Below are 14,601 nucleotides of genomic sequence, written 5' to 3'. Positions count from 1 at the left end.
CTGCGCACGCAGGGGCCAGCGCTGCTATGTGCAGCTAAAAAATATTATTTTGCCAAACAAAATTCCTTTGTTTTCACTGTTTTATTGAAGGAAATTATTTTTGAGGTGTCACTACATCAGAAAATATTAGCTTCAGAGTCAGTGATGTGCTTGAAATGCTTCATTTCACAAAAGGCTGATTATCTCAGCTTCTAGTTTGAAACGTCTGTTTTTGCTGAAAACAACCTATCTTCTCCAGCTGATAACTAAAGAACGGAAAATTATATCAATAAACTTTTTTTTGCTGATGATACAATAGAGTCTCATCGTTCTTTGGGCATGTTCGGTGTTTACATAGTAATATCACACAATATTCTGTGGGCCTCGAGAAATCACTGAAAACGCTCTGAAAGGGCTGGCACTGGGAGCATCCGTCTTCCAAAAGTGGCTGGCACTCAATGAGTTAAGATGCTTCTTAAGAGCCTTCTTTAGCGATGTGTTAAGAAGGCTGTTAAGAAGGTGTTTGGGAAACACTTCTTTGGAGCCTTCTTAACTCCTTAAGAAGCTTCTTTGTTGGGAAACACAGCCAATGGCTGAGTTTCCCAACAAAGAAGCTTCTTAAGAGTTAAGAAGCTTCTTAAGGCGTTAAGAAGCTTCTTAACACATTCAGTGCCAGCGACGCCATATGGCGTCATTAGAAATTTACCGTAGAGTGCCAGCGACGCCAAATGGCGTCAATAACTAGATTTTTTTTTTTTGACGGGGGGGTGTCGATCTATGCCTCTTACATCGCCTCTTACAGTATCAGAGGTATTGAATGTGTCTAACCTATTTTACAGAACCCTTAGGTGGCGACAGCGCTCTCCAGATGAGAGAACGTGGAGTGAAACACACAGAAGAAGTCATTGGGGGGAAGGAAATCGCATCGCATCCGTCCGTATGCAGCGGCTTCATTGAAGCAACGTTTAGCTGTGCCCCTGCAGCAGCCAATCTGCTATCACAATTGCGCACCTCGGTGTCCGCTGCAACAGCCTCCGTGTCCCCTGCAACACCCATTTGCATGATCAGCCGTGGATTTGTTATTATTCTCAACTCGAAGCATGGGAGCTGGTACACGCGGCTGTAAAAAAGCAGGATCTAGCAGACTTTTTCAGTGCTGAGCACAGGCAGGGAAAACAGCAGAGCAGAGAGACACTCCTCCCACAACGGGGGGGGGGGGAGGAGGAGGGGGGGAGGTGGGCACGCAGAGCCAAGTACACAACACAGACCCAGACAGCAGGACAGGGTTGGCAAACGCAAGCCAGAATATCCGATGCCCACCAGCAGCAAAAGATCAGCAAGAAGCTGCAACCAGCAGCGCATGCAGGCGCCAGCGCTGCTGGTTTCAGCTAAAAATATTATTCTTCCAAACAAAATTCCCTTGCCTTCACTGTTTTATTGAAGGAAATTATTTTTGAGGTGTGACTACATCAGAAAATTAGCTTCAGACTCAGTGAATGTGCTTGAAATGCTGCATTTCACAAAAGGCGGAATAACTCAGCTTCTAATTTGAAAAGTGTCTTTTTGCTCGAAACAGCCTATCTTCTCCGGCTCATAACTAAAGAACGGAAAATGGGATCAATAAACTTTTTTTTGCAGGTGATAGAAGAGAGTCTCATCGTTATTTGTGCGTGTTCAGTGTTTACATAGTAATTATTAAAGAAATTATATGACTGTTTTAAAATGCATTGCGGCCTATGTGGCACAGCAAGCAACCTTTTGCCCAAGGGCCGTGGCACTGAAAGTGTTAAGGAGTTAAGAAGGCTCCAAAGAAGTGTTTCCCAAACGCCTTCTTAACAGAAGAGAAGAAAAAAGGGTTAGGGTTAGGGTTTGGTTAGGGTTAGGGTTAGGGTTAGCCTTAGCCTAACCCTAACCCTAACCCTAACCCTAACCCTAACCCTTAAGAAGCATCTTAACTGGAGCTGTCCACCATCTCGATGTGAGAGGTCCTCTGCGGCCCACTTGATGGCACTCTGAGCCCACCAGTGGGCCATGACCCAGTGGTTGAGAAACACTGTTGTAGAATAACCTAATCGTGGTCATGTTAAACAAAAACTTCTTCTATTAAACATTATTTATTTCAGACATGGACTGCAGTTCAAATTGCTTTATATACACAGCATACAACAAAATTGAGAGAAACACTACAGAATTTAAGCGACCTTGGGTTCTGTGAAAGGTGCTATATAAATCCACAAGATTCTTATTATAAAAGGAATCCATTCTGATTAGAGGAATATAGCCTATGGTAAAACATTTAAAACACAAGTAACCATACATAGAGGGGAGATTTTCAAGTGTTCCCCAATTTTAAACACTAAAGGGTGCATGAAAGAAAGGAAAAAGGGAAAAACACAAGAGGAACAGTGACACAAGTATATCCTTTTGCCTGACGCGGCTGGATCTGCCAGTGTTTCGTCATTAAGAAGGTGTTAAGAAAGCCCCAGACCCTTCTTACAAAACCTTCTTAATGAAAGATCATCTTAGCGCTAAGAAGCTTTTGGGAAACGCAGCCTTCTTAACGGAAGATCATTTTAGGCTAAGAAGCAATCGGGAAACGCGTTGGCTTCGTTGGCTACTTACGGGAGCCTTAAGAAGGGTCAAAGAAGCTTCTTAGCGCTAAGAAGCTTTTGGGAAACCCAGCCAATGTCAGTTTCTGCCTCAGTCCACAGCTACTTCCTGGTTACTGAGCCAGCCGTGACCACAGAGTTGCCCCAGTAGAGAGTTGTGGGAGCCTCATCCCCGCCTCATCCCCGCCCTCTAGTGGCCAAACAAACTTTATTTTTGAACAATTTTAAATGTGTTTTGGTGAAAGTAGAACGTCTGGGCTGTGGACCCACGTTACTATGTCACAATTCTTTGTGAGACTGAGTTGGGACATTATAATGACCAGAATGGTTTATATGCTAAGCCCTGCAGAACATTACAATCATGACAGTAGTCAGATAACTTTCTTAATTTTTTGAAATCCATCTATCTTTCTTTCTTTCTTTCTTTCTTATTCTTAGTACTTATTAGGATTTTGCTTATATTATTGTAGTACTGTGTACTCACTAGTTTCCTGGATGCTGCTTCAATCTGTCTGACCTCATGTTCATCATTGACCTCTCCACTCCCTCCATCTGTGAAGTAATGCTCTGTGTACATCTGATTCAGAAGTGTTGGGTTTCCTGCTTTAGCAATGCCCTCAAACAAAAACTGAAACTTCGCCTTCAGACTGGATTTGTGTTCTTCTTGTGGATGTTGATGTTGAGTTTCTGAAAGAACAAAGAACAACAGTGAGCAGATGTTTTGGTAAACATGAGAAATGTGAACATTTCCTGGTAAATGTGTATCTCCACTCCATGACATCTCTTCAGCTCATCAGTGGTGAGTGGACAAACAGGTCCTGATTGTGTGCAGCTCAGTGTGAAAGACAACTGGTGTGGTGCTGTTTTGTTTCCCAGTGTGCACCACTGTGTTCAGCATATTACACCCACATTAACAAATTCATTTAAAAAAAAAAGAAAAAAAAATTTGTTTGGCAAATGTTTAGATTTTCAGAAGAGTTTGGTCATGCTCATGGCTTCTATCATTTTAAACTATAGCCACTATAAACCGTAAAGTTCCAACATGAAGGAGGGCTAAACTCCGTTTCTTTATCTTGTGTTCTTGTTGGAATGGATTTGACATGTTCCAAACCGATGATGACTCAAATACATTCAGAAAAAATTAATCAGGTCTTAACAAGTCAAATGAGATCAAAATGAGCAAAACTCAAATATAATGTTCTTCTCTCTCCAATAATTTGTTTCTTGTTTGGTTATATGTTCTTTCTTTGTTGCGGTTGAGAACTGTGGCTTGACAGCATCTTCCAGCTACAGCTTGTGCACCTGATTCAAATGAATTAGATGAGGCGCCCCAAATGATTTGTTCCTATATTGTTTTGTCAATTCTTTCACTTATAGGTGGCATCATTGTCTTGAAAACTAAGCAAAACTCTAACAGACATAAATCACCCATTGTCCACCACCTCCCCTCTCTCTCCATGACATTAAAGCTGTTAAAGACTCTTACTCCTCTGCAGCTCCTCAGCCAGCTCCTCCTGCTTCATTCTCCTCAGGAAGAGCAGAAAAGGCTCTGTGCTCCTCCTCTGCTCTTCCTCCACACCATGCAGCACCTCCTCCTCCCTCTGACTCTCTGAGCATTCTGCCTCATCTGGACTCAACCTTCTCAGCTCCATCTTCACAAAGGTGACGATGTTCTCCTCAAGCAGCTGGAACAGAATAATATACATATTAAACCTTCATATTAAAATCTGCACACAAAATTACATCCATCTTGCAGAGACTGAAAGCCTGCACTGATCTAAAGAGTGCAGCATGGAGATTCAACATGATCTCACAAATAATTATGGAATAGAAATGTTGACCCACAGCACAAAGCCTTCTAGTTTCACAACAATGGCTCTAAAATAGTTGAATGTGAACATCAGTTTCTGCCTCAGTCCACAGCTACTTCCTGGTTACTGAGCCGGCCGTGACCACCGAGTTGCCCCAGTAGCGAGTTGTGGGAGCATCATCCTCGCCTCGGCCCCGACCTCTAGTGGCCAAACAAACAACGTTTTGGTGAAAGTAGAACGTCTGGGCTGTGGACCCACGTTACTATGTCACAATTCTTTGTGAGACTGTGTTGGGACATTATAATGACCAGAATGGTTTATATGCTGCGCCCTGCAGAAAATTACAATCATGACACTAGTCAGATAACTTTCTTAATTTTTAGAAATCCATCTTTCTTTCTTTCTTTCTTTCTTTCTTTCTTTCTTTCTTTCTTTCTTATTCTTAGTACTTATTAGGATTTTGCTTATATTATTGTAGTACTGGAGGTGTACCGTTAGGGGGGGCTGTAGGGAAAGTACTGGACTGACATATTTGGGTCAAACGTTTCTCTTGTACATGAAATGACATCATCCTAAGATACAAAGGAAGAGCAGCTGATGTTGATGATACTGATTGAGGACGCCGACAGATGAACCACATGGATCAAAAGCAGTCTGGTAGCTGAAGTGAAGCTACTGTTTCTTGAGGACAGTTGGTCGTGTGTGGACACACAGACCTGTGAAGCTATGTTTCTTGAGGACAGCTGGTCGTGTGTGGACGCACAGACCTGTGAAGCTATGTTTCTTGAGGACAGCTGGTCGTGTGTCGACGCACAGACCTGTGAAGCTATGTTTCTTGAGGACAGCTGGTCGTGTGTGGACACACAGACCTGTGAAGCTATGTTTCTTGAGGACAGTTGGTCGTGTGTGGACGCACAGACCTGTGAAGCTATGTTTCTTGAGGACAGTTGGTCATGTGTGGACGCACAGACCTGTGAAGCTATGTTTCTTGAGGACAGTTGGTCGTGTGTGGACGCACAGACCTGTGAAGCTATGTTTCTTGAGGACAGTTGGTCGTGTGTGGACGCACAGACCTGTGAAGCTATGTTTCTTGAGGACAGTTGGTCGTGTGTGGACGCACAGACCTGTGAAGCTATGTTTCTTGAGGACAGTTGGTCGTGTGTGGACGCACAGACCTGTGAAGCTATGTTTCTTGAGGACAGTTGGTCGTGTGTGGACACACAGACCTGTGAAGCTATGTTTCTTGAGGACAGTTGGTCGTGTGTGGACACACAGACCTGTGAAGCTATGTTTCTTGAGGACAGTTGGTCGTGTGTGGACGCACAGACCTGTGAAGCTATGTTTCTTGAGGACAGCTGGTCGTGTGTGGACACACAGACCTGTGAAGCTATGTTTCTTGAGGACAGTTGGTCGTGTGTGGACGCACAGACCTGTGAAGCTATGTTTCTTGAGGACAGTTGGTCATGTGTGGACGCACAGACCTGTGAAGCTATGTTTCTTGAGGACAGCTGGTCGTGTGTGGACACACAGACCTGTGAAGCTATGTTTCTTGAGGACAGCTGGTCGTGTGTGGACACACAGACCTGTGAAGCTATGTTTCTTGAGGACAGTTGGTCATGTGTGGACGCACAGACCTGTGAAGCTATGTTTCTTGAGGACAGTTGGTCATGTGTGGACGCACAGACCTGTGAAGCTATGTTTCTTGAGGACAGTTGGTCGTGTGTGGACGCACAGACCTGTGAAGCTATGTTTCTTGAGGACAGCTGGTCGTGTGTGGACGCACAGACCTGTGAAGCTATGTTTCTTGAGGACAGTTGGTCATGTGTGGAAGCACAGACCTGTGAAGCTATGTTTCTTGAGGACAGCTGGTCGTGTGTGGACGCACAGACCTGTGAAGCTATGTTTCTTGAGGACAGTTGGTCGTGTGTGGAAGCACAGACCTGTGAAGCTATGTTTCTTGAGGACAGCTGGTCGTGTGTGGACACACAGACCTGAGGAACTGATGAGTAAGACTGTTTGGTAACTAACGTAGTGGTAGGGCCGCTATGTTAGTTACCAAACTAACGTAGCAGACACTACGGGAGTAGCAATCAACACCACGTGAAATGATAGACTTACACCTTCTCAAACTAATAGGATATTTGATCATCTACATGCAACACTATCACATTTGGGGATTGTGGATTTCCTAAGCGTCCTTTGAATGAAGACCAGAACAAGCAACATCCGAAGTGGTCCACCTGAAACCGAGGCCATGGAGCTGGGTATCACCAAGCCAACCATGCCCCAGTTCAGAGGGACGCCATGACGGATAGCGCAGAAGATCAAGAAGACCAGTGAATTAATGAACTGTAATCTTCACCCTGCTGCCTAAACAGAGATCACTTGCAAACACATAAGTGAGTAAGTTTCACTCTCACGTCAGTAAACTAGAGATAGAGATTTCATCTTACATTAGGGCTAAAGGCTAATGGTAAGGGAGGACATAAGCCTTAGTGATTGGGTTAGGCCAGCAGTTCTCAAAGTTTAGGCCGCGCCTCCACTGGGGGGCGCGAGACAACTTGAGGGGAGGAGCGGGCGTGAGTGGGAAAAATCTAAGAGAAGAAAATGCACAACCAGAGACGGTGAGATATCAAATCTCTGGCGCTACTTGGCCATGCTGCACAATGGCTACGCAGCCTCCACCGCACGAATCAGCCGGGGGCGGAGCTCCTGCAGTCTGGCTGCCTGAGGCGAGTGAGGAGCTGTCAGAGGAGAAGCTCCAGGGAGAAGGGAATCATGATTTCTTTAAATGTGTGTTTCACAAATCCAATCACGACAGTTCTTTGTATGTACATCAAGCACATGTGCCCATGTTTTTGTATCTGTTGGGGAGCTATTTCTGATGAATCTTGTGACATTTATGGGGCTGGGAAACTGTCTGTCCGCGCTGGCCAGCCTGCAGCACACAATACAGGTTGAACGTGCAGAGAACGCAACATTTACAGGTACACAGATACACTGCACGTAGTCTCTTAAAAACGGACGGTTTGCTCTCGCAATTTTCAAGAGCTTCCGACTGATGGAAAGGGAAACTCAGGGAAAGTAATGAGCGATGATAGGGTGATATCCTGGATGTCCCGCCTAAAGGCAGGTGATTGGAGAAATCCGAGCGGATGACTTGTTTGTATGCCCGAGTGGAACATACAACAATAATAGTAATAATGGCAATAATAATTGGTGTAAGGGGGGGGGGCACAGCTGTCTATATGTTCTCTCAGGGGAGGCTCACTCTCCCACACTTTCAAAACCCCTGGGTTAGGCATAACTTAGGGTGTATTCACACCTGTACGTTGTTTGCTTTGTTCCGATTCAGGTACTTAATTGATACAATTGTTGCATTTGTGCCTTGGTTCGTTTGTGTTCACACAGCCACAAATCAAACGGTCCAAATAGTATTGCCAAGCCTCCTGGATTGGCCAGGAGACACTCGGGTAGGCTAATAGCCTCTCGTGATGGAAAAAATAATTCCCAGAGATTTTCCTATATGATTATAGAATGCATTTTGTTAGACCTACATTGTAGGCTATGTCGGGCGTGCGAGGAGAGAGAGAGAGATAAAGAGAGAGAGAGAGAGAAAGAAAGAGAGAGAGGGAGAAAGTTATTTATTTATGTAGGCTATGTAGCCTATGTATTTATTTAGCCTATTGAGTCTATCGGGAATTGGAGATAGAAGATCAAAGACCCTCGCAACTTATGTTATTACTATCACGGCGACTTCAGAGGATTAGCCGAGACATAGGCTATATGAACACCTGTCCTGTCAGGAATAAAATATTAATAAATAATTTAATAATAGCCTACGGACATTTCGAGGAAGACATGCAATCAGTCTGATTGTCTGATTGAACCAGACAATCTTATCACAAAGAAGGCTGGCTCTGATTACCATGACTTGTTTTCATTTATTGAATGGAGACCAGAGGTAAGTTGATTGAGTTCAAACTGCTGATGTGATGATCCAAAAATCCCCCAAAGTTTATCCATGCAAGTCACAAGTCGCCAAAACAGTATCTGAATGAAGATGTTGTTTTTAAACATAAAAATGCTCGTTCTTCAGGCCATTACGCACAGCGCAGCTGACTACGGCAGCTGGTTTATCAAAGAATGCACACTGTTTCCTGCAGTTGTGGCGGATCGAGGTCAGATCACGTTCTCACCACAAACGAACCGCACCAGAGTTAGTTTAAAGCGGACCGAGACCACCCTTTCTTGGCGATCTCGGTCCGCTTGTTTTGTCCCGCATCTGAGTGCAATTGCTGTGTTCACACTCCCCCAAACAAACCGCACCAAGGGGGAAAACGCTCTCTGTTTCGAAACAACTGCTCCAAACGAGATAGGTGTGAATACCCCCTTAGTAACTTGTAACAGGTTGATTTCACTTGATGGTGAAGTACAAGGTGTTTTTGTGTGTAGCTGAAGTAAAATGTGTTATTTTATTTTCACACCATAAATATGGAGTCCAGGTCTGTTTGATGCTCCTGGGCAGACGGACCACTGGAAACCTCTGACCTCTCCTCGACTCTGTTGAGAAGACATGATGTATGAGGTCATATAAGGTCACACACACACACACACACACACACACACACACACACACACACACACACACACACACACACACACACACACACACACACACACACACACACACACACACACACAATGAACTCAACTGTGTAAATGCTGCTCTGATTGGATGTGATGAAGGATCGGACCAATTCTACATCTGATGACTGTGAATCTGACAACAGCATCTGTTGTGATCATCAGTTTCAAATCAATACCTCAGATCAGTAGAGTGCTGTACATCTTTGAAGTTAAAAGGGTGATGCATAGACCAGTCACTCTTCATGGACACACAGCTGGGCTCAGGGGAGTCTGCTCTCTCCTGCTGCATCCTGAGAGAAACACATTATGAACATTGTGAAGGTCTCTGTGTCTTTATGAAGAAGACAATCAGGATGGGCTCTTCACAGGTTAGTCGGTTCAGGAGAGGCAGGCACACAGACTGCTGGTGGTTCAGCTGGTAGCTAGGCTGCTGCTGGGGCTTGGCCTGGTAGCTAGGCTGCTGCTGGGGCTTGGCCTGGTAGCTAGGCTGCTGCTGGGGCTTGGCCTGGTAGCTAGGCTGCTGCTGGGGCTTGGCCTGGTAGCTAGGCTGCTGCTGGGGCTTGGCCTGGTAGCTAGGCTGAAAATCTATGATGCTGAGGAAGCTCTCATCATCTCAGGTAAAGAGCTCCTCAGCCAAGGCTTAGCGAACACTTGCCTGCAAGCTGCCTGTCTGGACTCATGACTAGAAGCCCTTCCCTAACCACACACATTTTTATAAAACATTAGGTTTAGGCAAGTACAACAATGTGGTTAGGGTTAGGGTTTGGTTATGGTCGTGGTTAGATAAGAAAACCCTAATCTTAACCACATCTTTTTTACTTGCCCTTCCTTTTCAGGAAGAAGCAGTTGCGGCGACCAATCAAATGAGTTCAGGGCGGGGCTTTCCCAGCCCATACTAGGAGGAAATGTTGGTCCAGGAACAACTGTTACTTGGTGAAATCAGTTTGTGCTGCAACAAGCACGTATGATTTGCACCTGTGTGAGACCTGATTAATGAAACAAAGCAGTGTTTGCCTACTATTTCTCTCACTTAATATAGCTACTTCTAATGGAGAATATGTCTGATGAAAAGTTGCAAATGGAACTGTTGTTGTCAGGCCTTGTCTGGTCTTTTATTTATATATATATATATATATATATATATACCGTAAATTCCGGACTATAAGCCGCACCTTTTTTCCCGTTTTTTGGGCTTTTTTGGCCCCTGCGGCTTATATAACGGTGCGGCTTATCTATGGATTTAAAAAAAAAAAAAAAAAAAAAAAAATCTCTTTTTTAGCACTCTTTCTAACTATAAATCCACTTCTGTTTTAATTTCCTCTCTTGCCCTCTTTTCACCACACTGTATGACACTGTATGACACTGTATGACACTGTGTGCACTGTAAAAAACAACACAGGTGGTGTTGTGTTATGTTGTTTTGTTGAAATGTTAATAAATGGGAGCTTCCTCAAACAGCCATCTCTTTCCCGACAATCCCCTCTGTGCATGAACCCTTACATATGGTAATTAAACATTAAAACACAATTAAAAAAAAAAAAAAAATACCATTAAAACACCCGCGGCTTATAGTCCGGTGCGGCTTATATAAGAAAAAAATAGTCAACTTTGCAGGTGCGGCTTATACACCGGTGCGACTTATAGACCGGAATTTACGGTATATATATATATATAAATAAATAAAAGACCAGACAAGGTCTGACAACAACAGTATATATATAGCTATATACAGTATATCTTTATATATATATATATATATATATATATATATATATATATATATATATATATATATATATATATATATATATATAGATAGATATATATAGTGGGTAAACTACTCACCTTGGATGGTTTACCCAACTATGTATTTACCACTACACTGTTTTAGACAGAAACTATGGAGGCATTTTTTTTTTGCAGCAAAACACCTGAGAACTTGCATGATGTAATTTATACTCAGAGAGTATTCACACATCTGTGTCGTAAAGTTTAATTCACTAAAGATTTACTGATCAGCAAGTGACAATCTGAATACGTATGTGGTTTGCGTGGGTGGTGGAGAAGGAGGGGCTACTCCCGGCTTTCCCAACCTTGGGGTCACATGGAATTCAATTTGAGTCCCCTAAGATTTCGAGTAATTGATCGATACAAATAATTATTGTTATAATAATATAAACACCACACCCCCAATTTAAAACAACTGAAGCTACCCTACGTTTTCACATAAGCTTCAGCTAAATGACAGAATGTAAATGTAAATATACATACCGCTAATTGTCATGATAAAGAAATAACATGTGACCCCCTTATGAATAGAAAATACTTTCTTCAGTAGGGAGGTGGCCTTTTGAGCGATATGCTGCAGGAACTGAGCTGTAGGCCTGTTAGTGGGCTCTGTGTTCACCAGATATAGCCCATATCTGTAGCCTACTTAGCTCTTCTTCAATTTTCATAATTCATTGTTTAATTTGAGTCATTGTTTGTTCAGCATTAATTTGCAGCCTTGTAAATACAAGCTCACCTCAATACTGTAGGATATCAAATAACATTTCCTTATTGCAGTATAACCAGTCCTCTTACCTTGTGTCTGAAGGTCCAGGTTCATTACTGAAGTTGAGAGGTCTATCCATAGAAAAGTCACTCTTCATCGACAGACAGCTGGGTACTGGAGACTCTGCTCCCTGGCGGGTGGGGGAAGGTGCTGTTGAAAAATGTAAAAGTAGATTTGAAATGTAAAAACATTGGGCACCACTGCCCTCGGGGGTTTGTGGAGGTACTGCAGGGGGTCCGTCAATTGTCATCCAAATAAATGTGGAAATTTTAGAAATTCATTTTAGACAAAAATAATAATATTGAGACTCACAGTCTAACCAGTCCTCTTACCTTCCTGGTTCTTTCTTTTCTTCTTTTTTTTCTTTTTCTTTCCAGGTTCATTACTGAAGTTTAGAGGTCTGTCTTTAGACTGGTCACTCTTCATAGACAGACAGCTGGGTACTGGAGACTCTGCTCTCTGCATGTGGTGCTGACCTCTGCAAACACAAATGTTTGATACATATCATCATTAGCTCTAGTAAAGACACACAACTTCTTGCAACGTTGCACGTGCACTGGAGCTCGTGCCCGCAAAAGAGGTGTGGTTTTTAACAACTGCCAATCACAATGCAATATGGACTGCTCCAACTCCTACAGCCCCAGACACGCCTATTTCCTCATTGAATGAAACCGCAAATAAAAATCCACGTTGGATATTATTACTGTTCCCGAATGACTGTCTAAAGTGACCACTTTTATCCACACCAGTAATTTCTTTGAAGAGCGGTTTCTACCTCCACGTAGGCTTCTAATGGAGAATATGTCAGATGAAAAGTGTCAAATGGAACTGGTGTTGTCAGGTCTTGTCTGGTCTTTTGCTTGTGGAAGAAGAAAGGAAGAATAAGGAGAAACCACACTAAATGAGTATCATGCAGTGAGAGGTGATAGACTTTACCAAAGTCACGTCGTGAAAATATCCACGTATTGGAATGATCAGATGAGATGAAGTTGGAAAATGAGCAGAGAGTTTTGTGTGTTTTCCCTACCCCTGACCAGCCAATCAGAGTGATTTCTCTACCCCTGACCAGCCAATCAGAGTGATTTCTCTACCTCTGACCAGCCAATCAGAGTGATTTCTCTACCCCTGACCAGCCAATCAGAGTGATTTCTCTACCCCTGACCAGTCAATCAGAGTGATTTCTCACACCAACGACCGGGACCACAATGGAAATAAGCCCTAGGGCTTTATTGTGTTTTTATCCTCAGTGATTTCCTGTGATGTTTGCTATTGACTTATATGTTTGATATTTGTACTTGTCCACTTCTCATTGTTCTTTTTATCTTATCACCAAATAAATTCATTCATTCATTCATAGCCTATAGTGGATAAACTACTCACCTTGGATAGTTTACCCACCTATGTATTTACCACTAAACTGTTTTAGACAGAAACTATGCAGCCATTTTTGCAGGAAAACACCTGAGAACTTGCATGATGTAATTTATACTCAGAGAGTTTCACACATCTGTGTCCTAAAGTTTAATTCACTAAAGATTTACTGATCAGCAAGTGACAGTCAATCTGAATACGTATGTGGTTTGCGTGGGTGGTGGAGAGGGAGGGGCTACTCCCGGCTTTCCCAACCTTGGGATCGGCGACCAGAACAGAAACAGAAAATGAACAGAAAAGACTTTCTTCAGTAGGGAAGTGGCCTTTTGAGCGATATGCTGCAGGAACTGAGCTGTAGGCCTGTTAGTGGGCTCTGTGTTCACCAGATATAGCCCATATCAGTAGCCTACTTAGCTCTTCTTCAATTTTCATTATTCATTGTTTAATTTGAGTCATTGTTTGTTCAGCATTAATTTGCAGCCTTGTAAATACAAGCTCACCTCAATACTGTAGGACATCAAATCACATTTCCTCATTGCAGTATAACCAGTCCTCTTACCTTGTGTCTGAAGGTCCAGGTTCATTACTGAAGTCTGGAGGTCTATCCATAGAAAAGTCACTCTTCATCGACAGACAGCTGGGTACTGGAGACTCTGCTCCCTGGCGGGTGGGGGAGGGTGCTGTTGAAAAATGTAAAAGTAGATTTGAAATGTAAAAACATTGGGCACCACTGCCCTCGGGGGTTTGTGGAGGTACTGCAGAGGGTCCGTCAATTGTCATCCAAATAAATGTGGAAATTTTAGAAATTCATTTTAGACAAAAATAATAATATTGAGACTCACAGTCTAACCAGTCCTCTTACCTTCCTGGTTCTTTCTTTTCTTCTTTTTTTTCTTTTTCTTTCCAGGTTCATTACTGAAGTTTAGAGGTGTGTCTTTAGACCAGTCAGTCTTCATAGACAGACAGCTGGGTACTGGAGACTCTGCTCTCTGCATGTGGTGCTGACCTCTGCAAACACAAATGTTTGATACATATCATCATTAGCTCTAGTAAAGACACACAACTTCTTGCAACGTTGCACATTGTCAGTTTTTCTGACATCTGGAGTTTTTGATAACATGGTCTGTTGATAAGTGTCCAGGATGCCAGGTTTTGCATCAGTGGTAACCATGGCAACAAATGAGGAAAGATGGCCCCTCCCATTCAGGTCTCTGCAAACTCTACAAACTCATGTAGTCCCACTCAGTCAACGTCGGGGCCGGGTACGCTTTAGAACTGAATGCCCTTCTGGGATAAATAAAGTAATCTGAATCTGAGACAAACTGCTCTCACTCTGTTAGGTAGTAGGACCTAACACCATTTCTACATCACAGGTTAAACTCAATGGTGTTTCATTGTAGTAGACAGAATTTTGCTTTTTCGATTCAATTCGTTTTTTTTATTGAATGATTTTTCCAAGTCCTGCAACAGCATTTCAAAATAGTTTACGCTATCCACTTCCTCGTGATAAAATCTGTGTTTATGGAATGAGATTTTGTAAAATCAGATTGGAATTCGTATGAGATTATGTTTTTCAAAACCTTTAATCTGTTCCAAAATCATTCATTCAAAGTACTTTGGATACAAA

General features: G+C 42.9%; 2 protein-coding genes across 2 annotated transcripts in view; one reads left to right on the top strand and one right to left on the bottom strand.

Annotated features, from left to right (window-relative positions):
• Window positions 1-14,601, top strand: part of LOC310791542 (NACHT, LRR and PYD domains-containing protein 3-like) — a gene marked incomplete at its 3' end in the record, with an annotated part of 520,630 nt that overhangs the window by 363,993 nt on the left and 142,036 nt on the right. The gene's annotated exons all lie outside the window — the stretch shown is intronic.
• LOC310791117 (uncharacterized protein) overlaps window positions 1-14,601 on the bottom strand; it is a gene marked incomplete at its 3' end in the record, with an annotated part of 134,365 nt that overhangs the window by 17,632 nt on the left and 102,132 nt on the right. The window contains exons 10-13 of the mRNA XM_083652818.1: window positions 9,226-9,339; window positions 8,887-8,962; window positions 4,075-4,273; window positions 3,073-3,275 (exon numbers count right to left, since the gene is read on the bottom strand). Coding sequence (XP_083508944.1) covers window positions 3,073-3,275; window positions 4,075-4,273; window positions 8,887-8,962; window positions 9,226-9,339 — 592 coding nt within the window. The remainder of the gene's footprint in view (window positions 1-3,072; window positions 3,276-4,074; window positions 4,274-8,886; window positions 8,963-9,225; window positions 9,340-14,601) is intronic.

The sequence above is a fragment of the Poromitra crassiceps genome (genome assembly GCF_964638095.1).
Source record: "Poromitra crassiceps genome assembly, chromosome: 16".
NCBI classification, from domain to species: Eukaryota; Metazoa; Chordata; class Actinopteri; order Beryciformes; family Melamphaidae; genus Poromitra; species Poromitra crassiceps.
Note: the sequence above shows the minus strand (reverse complement) of the source record. Positions and strands in the feature narration are given on the sequence as shown.